This window comes from Haemaphysalis longicornis, unplaced genomic scaffold (genome assembly GCF_048455015.1).
Source record: "Haemaphysalis longicornis isolate Haplotype H1 unplaced genomic scaffold, Haemaphysalis longicornis Haplotype H1 scaffold_1, whole genome shotgun sequence".
Taxonomy (NCBI): domain Eukaryota; kingdom Metazoa; phylum Arthropoda; class Arachnida; order Ixodida; family Ixodidae; genus Haemaphysalis; species Haemaphysalis longicornis.
In genome coordinates, this window is record NW_027526203.1 from 207,505,158 (window position 1) to 207,519,969 (window position 14,812).

General features: G+C 46.1%; 1 protein-coding gene across 1 annotated transcript in view; it reads right to left on the bottom strand.

Moving 5' to 3' along the window:
• The window catches only part of LOC144156877 (presequence protease, mitochondrial-like), a 229,479-nt gene that overhangs the window by 158,899 nt on the left and 55,768 nt on the right, over nt 1-14,812 (bottom strand). Inside the window, exons 13-14 of the mRNA XM_077688398.1 lie at nt 7,715-7,849; nt 6,611-6,749 (exon numbers count right to left, since the gene is read on the bottom strand). Of these exons, the coding sequence (XP_077544524.1) occupies nt 6,611-6,749; nt 7,715-7,849 (274 nt within the window). The remainder of the gene's footprint in view (nt 1-6,610; nt 6,750-7,714; nt 7,850-14,812) is intronic.

Sequence of the window (14,812 nt, forward strand, 5' to 3'; positions counted from 1 at the left end):
CGAGTTTTCGAGCGCGCTCGACGCACTGCCCCTGCTACACGGCACGTTTCAATCGCGATTGAGAAGTTGTATGGGTTGCACTCGTGTACGCTAGATGGTGCTAACAATGTACTGGCGGCCGGCGTCTGGTAACTTCGCGCAGTCGTAGGTATACATAACTATGTAAATATTACCTCACGCTTATTTGGGTCAAGTTATTTGACACAATTTGTGGCGTTAGTTGAAGTTGTCACATTCTTTGCCATTACTCAGCGGGGACGAGAGTATCGCCACTTTCGTTCGATCGCGCTTGGAAGCCTCGATCGCCTCGATCGCGCTTGAGAAACCAGGATTGAGTTCGAGCAGGATCGAGCTCGATCGCGATTGAAAGTGCCCGTGTGACAGGGGTATAATAAAAAAACTTGGGTTGAGTAAAGTTCGGCTTTTATTATTTCCACGCATGCATCGTTCCCGTTCCGTTCAGTGAAAAAAAGGTAAGAAATGCCTCAAGTAGGGGGGTTGTTCCCCATCCATTGTGCGCAATCTGCCGGTAACCGTGCGCAGTCCAACTGGTCTAACTTTCGATTTTACAGCTGTCCGTCATCAGATTATTTCATTACAGCTGTTTCAATGACCAGAGTAAAATCGCTAAAAATCTGGAAGCTGCCTTGAGGGAATGTCAGGCGGCGATCCGATTTGTTTGACGAACGGTTTCGGGAAAACCTGCCTCGTCGTGAGGGGATTTAAAAGAGCCTAGCTAATGCTGATGGCCACGACTGATGTTTTATAGCTGATTAATAATTGTGCCTAGTTATATTCTTGCTTTATTTGCTCAGCTCATCATGCGTCTTTACACGCTTGACCACACGCGCTAGCCCTTTTCCAAGTGCCGGTGCTAAGCTTTGGAAACGGTGTTTACGCGATTATTTGCCCTCGCCTGAACACTGTGCAGAGGTGCTGCAGGCGTGTAGAAAGAACAAAGTATATGTACTATGCAATGTCGATCAAAGTACCCACTTTAGGGCTCACACCCCCCCCTGGTCGGATACTGCATACTTCGGCTACAGCGGACGTTTTTTTCCGGATTCAGAGGGTCCATTGTGACGGGCGTAGACTGTACAATGTGGGAGGAGAAAAACAAAACTCAGGAAGGAACTTTTTTTTTTTTTCGACCATGGTTTTCAGATGTCGCAGACAGGGCAGAAGCCTGGCTTATACCAGTGAGACAACAAGATAAGAACGCAAGCCAGCTTTTTTTCTTTTTTTTTTTTCATCTCAGACTTGCGTTTGCAATGCTGAAGGTGGATGTTTATCAGCACAACGTGAAAGTGGTGGAAACCACCAGCATCGCTTGGCTTGCTATCTCCAGATGTCCGAAACAGCGAAAGGGTGGTTGCTTATCTGCATGTGGTTCTAATCATAACAACTTACCACACCTGACAGTGGGGAGAGGGGGGCTCGCTATCTTATTTCTTTTGTTATGGCGGAAAAACGGCCGATTTTGAGTGCTTCCACAAAACGTTTTTTTTCTCTTGAGCTACTGGACACACTTAGCCTTGCTATGCATGAAATTGTAGCTTAGAGATTGCTCTTCCAAACAGAAAGCAGCAGTTTTGTTAAAGGTACAATTACTTACAGTTTATTCGTCATGTAATCAGAAAAAAGCCCCCAAGAAAAGTATACGAAAAACACAAATCGGCAATTTTACCGAGACTAAAAATTATTTCAGGTATTTTATGACATAAAAATTGTTTCTACGTTCTTTGGCTATGATTCAATATATAAATCAACAATGTACACCACGTTTTCGATTTTTGAGGACCCGTCAACCTAGTGGAACTGATGGCTGTACCACGCCGCGAAGGCACTCAAGGGTGAGTGAGTCTCTGTAAAATGCGCATCCAAGTATACTCTTTTGTGTTCTTGCACAAATTCCTTATAAGTTCGGTGGTAAAAAACAAGAAAAAAAATCCAGCGCTCTCGAGAAGCGTCGCACCTGAACCCTGCAGCACTAATCTGACACGAGCGCCAGGTTATCTTGAAGGTAATAGCGCGATATGGCGCGGTGCATTTGGCAAAATGTCCTGGCCGTACGTTGTCGAGACCCTAAACACAAAATCAAAGCCGCAGTCGATAAGAAGCCTGTTTTGTTTATAAATACTGCGCGGAGTCACAATGAAATTACCTGCCAGCGCTTGTTGAAGTGCGAGTTACCTGAACCGAAGCTTCGTCATCCGAACTGAAACCTGAAGATCCCACATCATTGCTTGACCCCTCACTGCTGCTGGAATCGGAAAAATCGACAGCAGGAGCTGCCGAAGTGCTTGCTACAGCAGTCCGACTGTGCCGAGCGCGGCGCGAACCCGACGCCATTTTTTCTCCTGTTCCCCTCTACCTTCGGTTCAAATTTCTCTGGCTACACCGCCACCACACGAGACACATAAACAAACGAAACCGAAATTGAAAGAGAAGTTGCCAATGAACACACCAGATGGCGATAGTTGTCTGTGAAGCACGCGTTTCAGCTTTTGCCGGGAGATTTGAAATCATCGGACACCGGCTTCTGATTGCCTATGGCGCCGTCGTGAAAGAGTCAAGAGGTGCGCTGAGATCAAGGGCAGTTGTGGTTATCACGTGAGTGGAAATGGAACAGACAAACTAAAGAGTGCCTATTTCCTTTATATTCTCTACGTGTCTAAGTCAGCGGAGAGAAGGGAGCGTGGGTTGCTTCAGATGGCTGAATCCGTCTTTCTTTCTTTTTTTTTTTTGCGACCCTAAAGCGATGCCCCACCTGCAACGCTCGATCAGTGGACCCACCAAAAAACCGCACTATAAACGGTTTTGTGCTTTGGGCTACCACATTAGAAGTGGTACGCTTATGTATTGAGTTCTATGGGAGGCCTACCAGTGGTTAGGAAAACTCGAGTTATATCTGCACTATCTGCGGTTACCGTAAAAACTCGCGTATAATACGAGGTATTTTTCCAAATTTTACTATGTGAAATTTGTGCCTCGTAATATATGTGGATCCCAAAGTTTTCAGAAGAAAATTTGCACTTTCGGTTTCAGGGGAGGGTGCGCCACCTTGCGGTGGCGTAAGCTGGCTGCTGCTTCTCTCAGCCGGCGCCATTTTGATCGTTTTGACCACGCGAAGGATCTCGGCACGTTCACCGCAAGTCTATCACGATGTCGGGTGCACGAAAAGAGTATGTGGCTGCAATTAAAAGAAAAGTTATTTTATGTGCCGAGACCATCAAGAATAGCGCCGCAGGACGGCAGTTCGGCGTCACCGAATGCAGCATTTGTGGGTGGAGAAAGCAACCGGTGCTTGACTGGATAAAGTCTGTGTGGTGTCGGCGGCCCGCAGCACTGTTGGGGATTCCCGTCAGTGCTCGTGTTGGACGCAATTCGCTGCCACCTGGCTGATTCCGTGAAGAAGTTGTTGCGCAAACCCCGCACCAAACTCATTGTCATGCCAGGAAGAATGACATCCCAGCTGCAACCGCTAGACGTTTCCATCAACAAACCTTTCAAAGACTGCATCAGGTCCTGCTACCAAGAGTGGATGAGGTCAGGAGACCCGTAAGTGACAGCTACCGAATGGCTGACGCGGGTTTCTCCAGCGGTGCTTTGTGGCTGGATCGCGGATCCGTGGGCCAGCATCCCAGAGGAGCTCGTCAGTCGCTCTTTTAAGAAATGCGGCATTTCGAACGCCCTTGATGGCACTGAGGACCACTTTCTTTGGGAAAACATTTTCCGACACGGCGACTTTAGGAGACAGCGGCAGCGATCCTGACGATGACTAAACGAAAGTCGGGAGACAGTGCCAGCGAAACCTGACAATGACTGAACGGTAACTGCAGTGCAAATAAATGTTTTCTGTGCTCTTTACCTCGCATTATATGCGGATTCAAACTTTTTTTCTGATTTTGCTGCCCCCGAATTACACCTCGTATTATACGCGGGTCCGTATTATACGCGGGTTTTTACGGTATGTTATAAGTGGTCTACACTGTAATTTGTTGTCTTAAATCTTTCAATTTTCACTGCAACGACCTTTCAGAATAACGACCAATTTGCCACGGCCCCCTGAAGTTTGTTGTACCGAGATTTCCCTGTACCATGAAAATGCTGAGCGCTTGTGCACACATGCCTGGAGTGCACATTCATCAAGCCAAGCATACCCACTTAGGGAGATTGGCCAACACGAGCCACAAAAAACTCCAGCGTTCGCCGTATAGCAGAAAACTTGCTCGGAACGAGAAAGACACGTCATAGCGTACGCCCCTCGTTCGTTCGTCCTCGTGTCGTCATGCGCATGCACTCTGTACCGCAGAAGAGCCCCGACGTGAATGTCGAAGCTGCTGTAGGTGATCACTGACTCCACATGGCCTGGTCGCAGATAATTTGCACGGCCGAGGGAGAGGCCGCGCTTTAAGAGGCTCAGCGTGCGAAGCATCCGCTAGAGACAATAAGTCGCGCTTGCGGAGTGGTGTACGAAAACGTAGATGAAAATGACAAGCTCACGCCGGCCTCGCTCAACATAAGGTCATTGAAAATGCGATGCCGCTGATGTTAACCACGGCACCACAACGATACTAAAACTCAACTTTGTGTCCGTCACTGATCACCACCTACAATAGCTTTTCCATTCAAGTCTTGCACGAGAGTGCAAGCTTCCCTGAATTTTTTTTTCCGTTAATTTGGAATGATCCCACAGAGTTACTTTTGAGCGAATGCAAACTGTAATAAAGTAATTCCAGCCTCCTGAAAAATGCTTGTGCATTTCGCTGTCAGAATGCCAGGGGGCATTGCCGTTTTAAGGTGGTCATTTTCCCAAGATGGTCACACACTGATTCATATATGATTTCTAAATAAGCAGGTATATGCAATCTCTGTTCTTGGCGTTAAACAAATCAGACCACAAAATGAGACCTTTGTGTAGAGTTTAACCATAAAAAAAAAAAGTGTAGCTTGCTGAGTAACAGTTTTTAAAGACGCTCGTTTATTGCTGTAACAACCCTGTACACTGAAAGTGCACTGCCCTATGAAGGCTGGTTGATTGTAGGGTTTAAAGCGCCGACACAACGCAGGCGATGAAACGCGCCGTAGTGGAGGGCTCCGGATTAATTTAGACCACCTGGGGATCTTTAACGTGCACCGAAATCTTGTACACATGGGCATTTTTGCTTTTCGCCTCCACCAGAAAAGCGGCCGCCGTGGCCGGGAATCGAACCCACGTCCTCGTGCTCAGCTGCACAACTCCTTAGCCACTGAGCAACCGCGGCGGGTCCCTATGAAGATTGCTTTTCTGTACACACTGAATACATTAGCAGAATAAAAGAGATATACATGCTCCACTGATTTAAAAAAGGGCAATGGCCAGAATTCTGAGAACCCAGGTGTCTGTTGTGTCCTTTATATAAAGTACACAGTAGCAGTACAGTTGAGCTTGATTGTAACAAATTTCACTAACGAACTTTTGCATGCTGCAAATGAAAAGGGAATGATCTTCCCAAGAGGCATTACGGCAATGACAGTCTATTTACCAGAAACTTTACCAAACAAACCCCAAATGAGAGTCAGGTTCATTGCAACTAAACTCGACCTTAGGCATGAGTTTTTTCAAGGATGCACAGCCGCAATCACACGTGGAAGCTTCTATAACTTAGCGCATATTGGCCAATGCTTGGCCAAATCCTTATAAAACTGTTACCACTTATGGTCAACGAAAACAAATAAAAAGAGACTGTAGCAAACTGCCATCCAAACCAGTAGAGATTCCTCATCACGGCCTTGGAAAAATGCAGTCCCCATTCGCAGAGCTCGAACTGAGTTCTTGTGTATCCCTCTAATAAAGCACCACATAGCCAAACCACCAGGGAACCCTCTGTGCCTGCACTGTGAGCAATATTCAACGGCCTGCCACCCACTGCTGACCTGCAGAAACGCCCGCCTCATTTCCCTTTGCTTGTACCATAACACCTCATGGGAGGGGAATACCAGGGCACCAACAACCAAGATTGCGATGCCAGCTTCTCAAACAGATCCAGAAGGCTAAACACTATCTCTTTGAGACCCGCAGTCAGGGGAACTCCCAAGGTTTCAAAATGAAATGCTGACTCCACTTCTGTGGCTACTCCTTGTAACAGTGGGAAAGAAGGAAGAAAAACTATGAAAGTTCCACACATGCACTCGTGCAAAACAAAACTAGGAGACCTTGTTAAAGCCCCTCAACTGTAACAACCGTTGCTTTGCTCACCAGTAAAACTGTACGCCGAAATTACTAATCTTGCCCCAAAAGGTCCTGCTAGCCAAGCTAATCAAGAAGCACTCTCTTTTCTTCCAATGATGGTAATATCCTCTCCCTTGAAGAAAATAGAAAGAGTGGCACTAACACTTACACGACCATCAACGATCTTCGAAAGAGCACTTCTTTGAGGCAACGACAACAACAAAATGGTGTATCACTATACCGTTCATGCATCTACCACTGTTTCTCAAGACGAGAGGTATTGATACGAGCAGCGGATCATGATGATAGGGTCATGACCCACACAGACAGAGAAGTTTTTGCTGGGAGCCAGGGATTCATCACACGGGATGATAAAAACCAGCCAGCACAGCTTACCGACGTCATAAATAGATTCTCGGCTAGCAGTGTCCAGTTCACGAAGCTTCCTATCGATGTTCTTTTGTTCCAAGATGTGCACCTGCTCCTCATGCTGATCGTCTGGGTTCATCACTAGGGTCAGGTTGTGCTTATTTGCCTGCAATGGGGGAAAGGTGGCATACCTGCTTAGTGCACAGCCCAAACACACACTCTTCAAAGCATGCGTGGGTGGACAGTCAAATAGGAGAAGCGTGCACAGCAGAGCTCGACCGGTTCTCCTGCTGCGTGGCTGGCCAGAGGAAGAAGCCCGCGTTGGCTGGAGCGTCACAGGCGCGTCACGGCTGTTTATGCGATCCACCGGCAGATGCAGCGTGGTCTGCGGCGATGCTTTTTTCAATGCTTCTGACTGATTAACGAGGTGTTTCACGGGGCTACCACTCGTATCCCAGCTGATTTGAGGGTACTTACGACACATTAAAAATAAATTTGGTCGAGCTGAAATTCGAGTGCAGTTGGCCTTTAACTTCGCTGATTCTTCTCCCCCCTTTAATTGGCCTTAGATTTTCTACTAGAGTACCTATCTGCGAAGCGTCATATGTGCGCTAGTGGAGCTACTTTGAGTTCACAGACTTTACTAAGCTTGATAAAGTCTACAAACTAACAATCCAAAGGCATACTCTTCCAGGCACAAATCATGTCGTGGCATAGTTTTAACTGAGCAAACGAATTGCAACGACCTGCCGGCGGCCGGCCAACTGACTTTGTCAGAGGGTTGGCAAGCCGGGCAGTAGCGCAGTCAAGCCAAGCCTGCCTCGAGTGAGCGTCATACAAAACGTCATAGGAAATCAGCAAGGAGGATGCAGAGAGAAAGGCAGCACTGACGATTTGATTTTTCTACTAAATAAAGTCACGTAAAAGCACCGCGAACGGCCGAAACGTGGCCTAGGGACTCCAGACTACACTTTGTGCAAGTAATCCCGCAATGTTTACTTATCATTTCAGTGTCCCTTAGAGAGGAAGAACTAAATATAATATTGCTAGTGAACAAACTTAGTGTGCGAGAAATTTCAACTTTCCAGGTCAGCAATAATGCACTGATACAAACAGTCTTCTGTCACAAACCTTGAAGTAGTGCTCCACCTTCTCTTGGAAAAAGCGTGGGTTACTCGCAAGTTGCTCGCGTAGCCAGGCAACGTGCTCGTTCACCTTCAGAGAATTGATGGGGTCCCCACCGTGGTTCCACATGCCCACTGTTGCCTGAGAAGACATGAGGAACCGAGCGAAAAACGTGAAGATCCAGCAGGCACAAGCAGCAGCATTAAAGGGCCCCTGAGATGGGGTTTTTTGGTGGGTCGATGGTATCGGAGCACAACGGCTATTTCTTGAACTAATCGTGACGTGTTAGTGCGCTCTTGATTTAATCAATTTTTTACGAGCATAAAAACATCAGAAAGCTACAAAAACCATCTTTTGTTTGTGTGTGCGTTTACACAGTCGCACATATTTGTTTTATACCGGAGTGTAAAGCACTTACACACCGGGCCAAACCGGGCTTGACGCTCCTCCGTTCTCGGCGGAAGGATACAGTTAGCGCAGGAGCAACGACGCTTGCAGCGTGATCGCTCAGCGCTCTGTGTCTGCATGGTGTAAGAGTATCATCCGTTTTCTTTGCATTTGCTTTCTTGGACGCTGTACTCGAAAGGATTCTTTGCACCATCTGTGTTTCGAGCGTAGCCTCGACGTTGTTTCAGTTATGAGGTGGTAACGAACGGTGCGCCAAGGGAGCGCCGCGCCGACGACGGACGCGGAGCTCCGCACTCAGCGCTTGGACGACGCCGGGCACTGTTCGTGATCACGAGGCGCACGCTCAAGTGTGCTCACGCGGGCTGAATAAATCAGTTCAAGCCCAAACGCTGTCGCAGCTGATTCTCTGCGCCGGTCGCGACAAGGGCAAGAGCATGCGCATTCCGTAACGACAACCCCTGCCAAAGAGTTTCATTTCATTGCTTCCCATCAAGTCATGATCGCACGAAAGTGTGGTTTGCTGCACCGGCCTTCTGAATGAACCTGTTGCCTAGTGTCCTTAGAGCGCTTTACCGTTTACCATGTTAAATGAAGCAAGAGTAGCCGTTTGCCGTTGAAAACGAAAGGATTGCACTCTGCGGTTTCTGCATTCCGGCTTACCGGCTCTGCCAAGTAGCGACAACTGGCGAATTTGTCTCAAAGCAAATGACACAAAAGTTTGTTGCCCAGAACTGTTCGCTTACGCTTGAAATAGCTTGAATCTTGGACATTTTAGATTGAACTCTCACAATACAATAATTTTCTTTTACAAGAGCCGTATGCTTCTGCTGTAGAGCTTAAAAAATAGAAAACATGACGATGACGCCGCCATCTAGTGGGAACAATAAGGACCAAGTATTGCATTAACAAGAATTCACGCCTCCGCGAAATATTTCGATATGAAATGAGTAAGATATATTGTAATGATACCACAGTTACCTATATTACCTTGCCCAACACGATTTTAAAAGCATAAAAGAGCTATGCTAGTTCATAAAGGCATCTGAACCATTGGAAGCGTGGGAGGCTGGAGTAGGGGCGGAGATTTTGCTCGCTCATTCTGAAAAAAATTGTCATTTATCGTGCTCCTGATCATCATTTAGCAAGAATGTAGTAAACAACATCAACTAAGATTGCTTGCGTGAAGTGCCGAGCGCAGCGCATTTGCTGTGCCGTAAAGTTCTGGAAGAACGCCCACCCAAATTTAAGTACAGTGATATCAAGTGAAAAATACGATCTATATGGGCGAACTTTCGAGTCAGGTGCGAAAAACTACGAAAAGGTGGCTGCACCGCCAACCAAAACTGCGGAGATGTCAATAAAAAATTCGAGCAAACTTCCGGGTCAAGCGCGGAAAGGGCGAATAAGTGACCGCATCTACACATGAAGAGATGATTCGGGTTTGTTTTGTGCACGCATCGGCGCTAAAGCCATCGATTTTAAGGGGTGGGCGCGTCTTTCAGTAAATTGAATATCTCACCCGTAAAAGGAGGTGGGCGATGTTTCGGGGGAGGGCGTTCTCTGGGAACTTTACTGTAATCTAATCGAGACGCGAGCGTACATTTCGCCGGCTATCTCTTCGCTAGAAATTCTAGCTGCTGTATCGTTATGTAGCGACGGTAAAAATAAGTTACCGTTCACGGAAACTCTCGCGCATGCAAGGTGGACTTCCGCAATCACCAGTACCTCCTGCTCAAAGTCCGTAAGGACTGAAAAGGTAGCTTAAAAAAAAAGGGGGCGTCGTCGTCTCATGTGCGATCCACTCGCTGAAGTAACCATGGTAAAGACGACGCTGTAAACCAACGACCGCAGCCGTCAAAAATCGCGGACATTCCGGCGGCCAACCATTAAATGAGTGCTTCGCCTCGGACGGGGTCGGACTATGTCGTCATCGCAAGCCGCCGAGCCAACAAATAGTTCTGTCTCGTCGGGGTAATAACTTTTGTTAGCGTGAGCGAATATGCTTACTATTTTTGGACTTGTTTCTACAAGAACTATAGAGTAGTTTTCTGACACAAACAAAAACACTTTGAAATCCATCTCAGGGCCCCTTTAAGGACAATTCACAGATAGTGGTGGCATGCAGAAGATTCACTGGAACACAATCCCCCATTCAGAAGACTAACTGCTCTCTTAATTCTAGCATAGGAATTGCAACTTGATTGCCATACTTTGTGCACTTGTTACAGCAAGTGAGTGCTCTGCGAATTTCCTTCTAGGTGAAGGCTATTGCGGCAGAGGCACAGCGAAATTAAAAAGACGTCTCATGGCAGCCGCTACGCTGTCTCATGCAGTGCAATTTTTCCCCATGAGACAGTGCAGCAACTGTGGCTGCCTGAACCACTGGTAGAAAACTCGTCGCAGCAGCCTTTGCAACAGAACACCGTTACTCTTGCTGATAATTAACAGAAACTGCACTGTCGCCCAACAAAACTTGACTATGTGAAAAAGCCCTTACTATTAATGGCTCAATATTGAGGATTACTAGAAAACTTGAAAAGGCCTTTACTACTAATGGCTCGATATCGAGGATTGTTAGAAAATACCCTATGTTATGGAGACGAAAAATCTTCTGATTGATTGATTGATTGATTGATTGATTGATTGTAGGGTTTAACGCGCCGACGCAACACAGGCCATGAGGCGCACCGTAGTGGAGGGCTCCGGATTAATTTTGACCACCTGGGGATCTTTAACGTGCGCCGAAATCTCGTACACACGGGCGTTTTTGCTTTTTCTTCTTCTGGTGTCTTACAAACACCACCTACAATCCTGTGCTCGTGTAACTACTTATGGTCTCTGTTGGTGCAGGCACAAAATGGTGACACAATAGGTGACCGTATAATCTAGCCTGACTCCGAACTTATTAACTCTTTCGGGACCGCTCCATAGGCCATCGATCACATATGATCGATGGTTTCGCGAGCCTGCAGAATACAAATTTTCACTCGATGGAACACCTAGCGACATCTAGGAGATAGTTTGAAAACTGAAGTTTTCTCTTTTGTGAAGTTCCTTTTTTCATCGCCAGGCGGCAACGCATCAGATATTTTATTCTGACGGGCAGTGGTTTCGAATGTAAACAAACATGGCGTCATACTCGCGCGAGCGCGATAAGAAATCCGCCTCGTCTCGTTTCGCATATCTTCGCCTTCTACTGTGGATTTTAACGATGAGAGTGGCAGTGAAGAGCCGGAATGTGGCTTTAGAGACCGGATTTCAGCTCGAGTGAGGATTCGGGTGTCAATCAGCCAGGAACATCAAATCGCGCTCAAAGGTGGGTGTTGGTTTCGGTTTCAATTGGCTCTGGAGTGGGTATGTGCGCTCGAAATATGTTCTAGCTGGTTTATATTTATTCGCTAGGGTGTCAACTCCTATGGTGGTGATCTGCTGCCACCAGCGCAGAAACGGATCAAGTTTTCGCCGAGACGAGAGCCCGGCGTGTACCTGGGCGACGACGTAGCCATGGCCCAAGTGCCAAAGAGATCACACAAAAAACAAAAAACCAGTTACACCTAGCCTCATCAAACTTTGGCGATGAAGAAACAAAGCATTGTGTTAGATTTTGTATATCCTGAAATAATTTTATTCTTTTTTAATATTTTTATATTTACGCTTTTTTCTATCTTTTTCTGTGGTTTTTTTTACGAAGTTCTCACTTTCAGATTTTTTCATGGTTCTATCGTCAGTGTTTAAGTAAAACTTGGTATTGTATGTCAAAGAGCATATAATTAGCTGCATTTTGGTATATGCTAAGGCAGGATGGTGCCTTTGCTTTATGTAATAAAAAATTTGTACCGAGACCTCCCTTTTTCATCACTTTTTCTAGCGGTCCCGAAAGAGTTAATAGGCACTACTATTCACCCTGGAACAAAAAATTGGTGCAGCTTGAACTAGTAGTGCAAAGCTGGGGAAACAGCAGAGCTGGCAGCCCCTCTCCCTTCATCAAAGGCCCAGCTGTTGCACCCCACATGGATTTCCGAACTTGCTGCTGAAAGTTCTAGTTCTCCATGACTGCAGGCCTGGATCGTATTGTCCACAGCCTTTCATATCTATCCCAAAGTGGGCTGCGTTAGCATGCGCTAGAACCCGAGGCAACCGGCTTCGCAAACTTGGCATCTGTAGCGCGACGTCTCCTGTGCTCCCCATTTGAGGCGCGGATGCACGCAAACTGTTTTGTTCCCCCCCCCCCCAGTTTCTCACGTGGTGCAAGCCCATGCACAAGCCTGGACGACACCACGCCACCGGACCAAGCTCAAGCTTAAACATCTCTACTGTTAAGAGCAGCTCAGAGTGGCTCAGTTGCAGCAGTGAGGCCTATGTAAGCGGGCGAACGAACGAAAGAATGAATGTATGAACGAGTGAGTGAACGAACGAAAGAGAACGACAATTTGATCCATGGTTGAGTACGCCTTCCTCAACCCAGCCTGCTCCCTGGATTGTTGGGAATCTAGGCTGTCTCCAATGCAGTTAACTGTAACTTTGGTACCTTGTAAACAACTGAGAGTAGGCTGATCGGTCTGCAATTCTTGAGGTCCTTGGGGTCCCTTCTTATAAATCAGAATAATGTTGGTGCTTTTTCCAGGCTATGGGCACTTTTCGAGTCCTTATTAAGCGTTCTGAAAATAGTGAAGCAAGCTTTTCCAGTACTATGTATATGTCCACCCTCCTTCAAGAAATCCACGGTTATGCCATCGTTGCCTGCAGCTTTTCCTGTTTTCATGTCCTTAAAGGGACAGACAACCGATTTTTGTCGCGTATATGTTCTCTAGCTCATATGAAAGCCAGCGTTTTATATAGCCCGATAACCACAAGCAATTTCTAAACAAACTGGCGGAAATAATTTTAATTTGGCAGCGAACTTCCTGAAATCGGAAGGGTGGCGGTTCGTAGTGTCGAAACTTGACACTACAATATGTGTCTCTGTCACGTGACCTGCAAACCTAGCAGCTACTGTAACTGCTGAAACGTTTATTTACGTATTGAAAACCTTTTAACACAAGTATTTGTACGAGTTTAAATTGCGTATGTATTTATAAACATTATTCTGAATGCCTCTCAGCATGCCTTTCAGTGTGGCTAACTGAGCCTCCATGCCCAGAATCAACGGCAGCGTTCAGTAAACAGATCCAGCGAAGGAGCTTTGACGATTCTGCCTGAGTCAGGGGCGTTTGTTCTGCCAAAATATTTGATTTCAGTTTCCAAATATGCCAACGGCAGCTTAAAAAAAAAAAAAAAAAAAAAAACGTCGCGCCCGGGGAGAATCGAACTTCCCGCCTCCACAACATGAAGCCAGATTCTACCTATCGTCTATCCCAACAGATGGCGCATTCGTGCAAAATAGACCGTTGCATTAAAAAAGACATAAAGGAACAGGAAAGCCTGCGATTCAAATTTTTTTAGCTGGGAACAAGTTTTTAAATATCGTTTTTTATTTCGCATACAGACAAAAGTATGTTGCTGAGCTACTCTATGTCATAGTTGCTAGCATTAGTTTTGGGAGGGACACATACGGCTCGTAGATAAAAAAATTCGATTTGAAAAGTTCTAGGGCGTTATCAGCAAAACCATTTCTCGTCAAGGTGCTTTAAGTGATGCCCTTTCATTTGGGATAGAGAATATATACTCGACAAAAATCGGTTGTCTGTCCCTTTAAAGGGGCCATGAAGACAAAATACAAGTTTGTTTTATCCGAAAGATTTCGTGTTTTATAGTGCCCCCAGTGCTTGTCCCGATGCAAACAATGTTTTATTCACTGAGAAATTAATTAATTCAAGTTAAAATTTCGATTTTCCCGCTAAATCATGTGTTTTCGTGGTCCGCAATGGCATCACAGGAACCGACCGCTCTGCAGCCGATTCCGAAACCTTGTTTACCGTTAGTGAACCTAGATGGCGCCACCATACCGTGGCAAGCCCTTTTCTGTCTTTGGTTTGTTTTTGACCGTATTTTAATTAACCTGGCTTGTTTTTGTTCAGGGAGAAAATAGTTGTTTTGTGAAACATAGTGCTCGCACGACAAAATATGGTCACGTAAGACATCGTTGCTTGCGTCGATTGGCCAGTGTCGTCTGAGATAACCCCAAAGCCCCACAGTCCTGTGCATCTAAACCAAGCATAGTGCGCGCAGTACCAACAGCAGTACGCATCGGTACTTCTAAGCTTATGTGTGCTTTCGTTACTTCCACTGTTTGTCCCACCATTCTTACGGCTTTAAAAAGAATGCGCCCTGAATTTAACCGCAAATAGCTCGTTCTGCAAGCTTATAAGTTCTGCCTAATTTGCGTTTGCTTCTGCCGCCTTCCATCAATCGCGAGCTGGCTGGTATGACATCATAGGTTCTGTTGCAGCAAATGAGCTAGTAAGTCGCATGGCCATTCCCTTTTTTCCTGATTATGCAGCTTATTCGAGCGACGTTTATGTTAAAAGTGGTGTCAGTATGATTCTAATGAGGTAATCTTTTGAATTAACCGAACTTGTGTTTTCTCTTCATGGCCCCTTCAAGAGCCTTTCCTACTTCCTCTTTAGCAACTAGTGGGACATCACAAGTTAAGCTTGTACTCTCAGTACTCCCATCTAACGTCACTGGCATACAGTCTGGTGTAAAATCAACCTGCTACCTTTATTATCTCGTCTATGTTGTGCATAATATTACCCT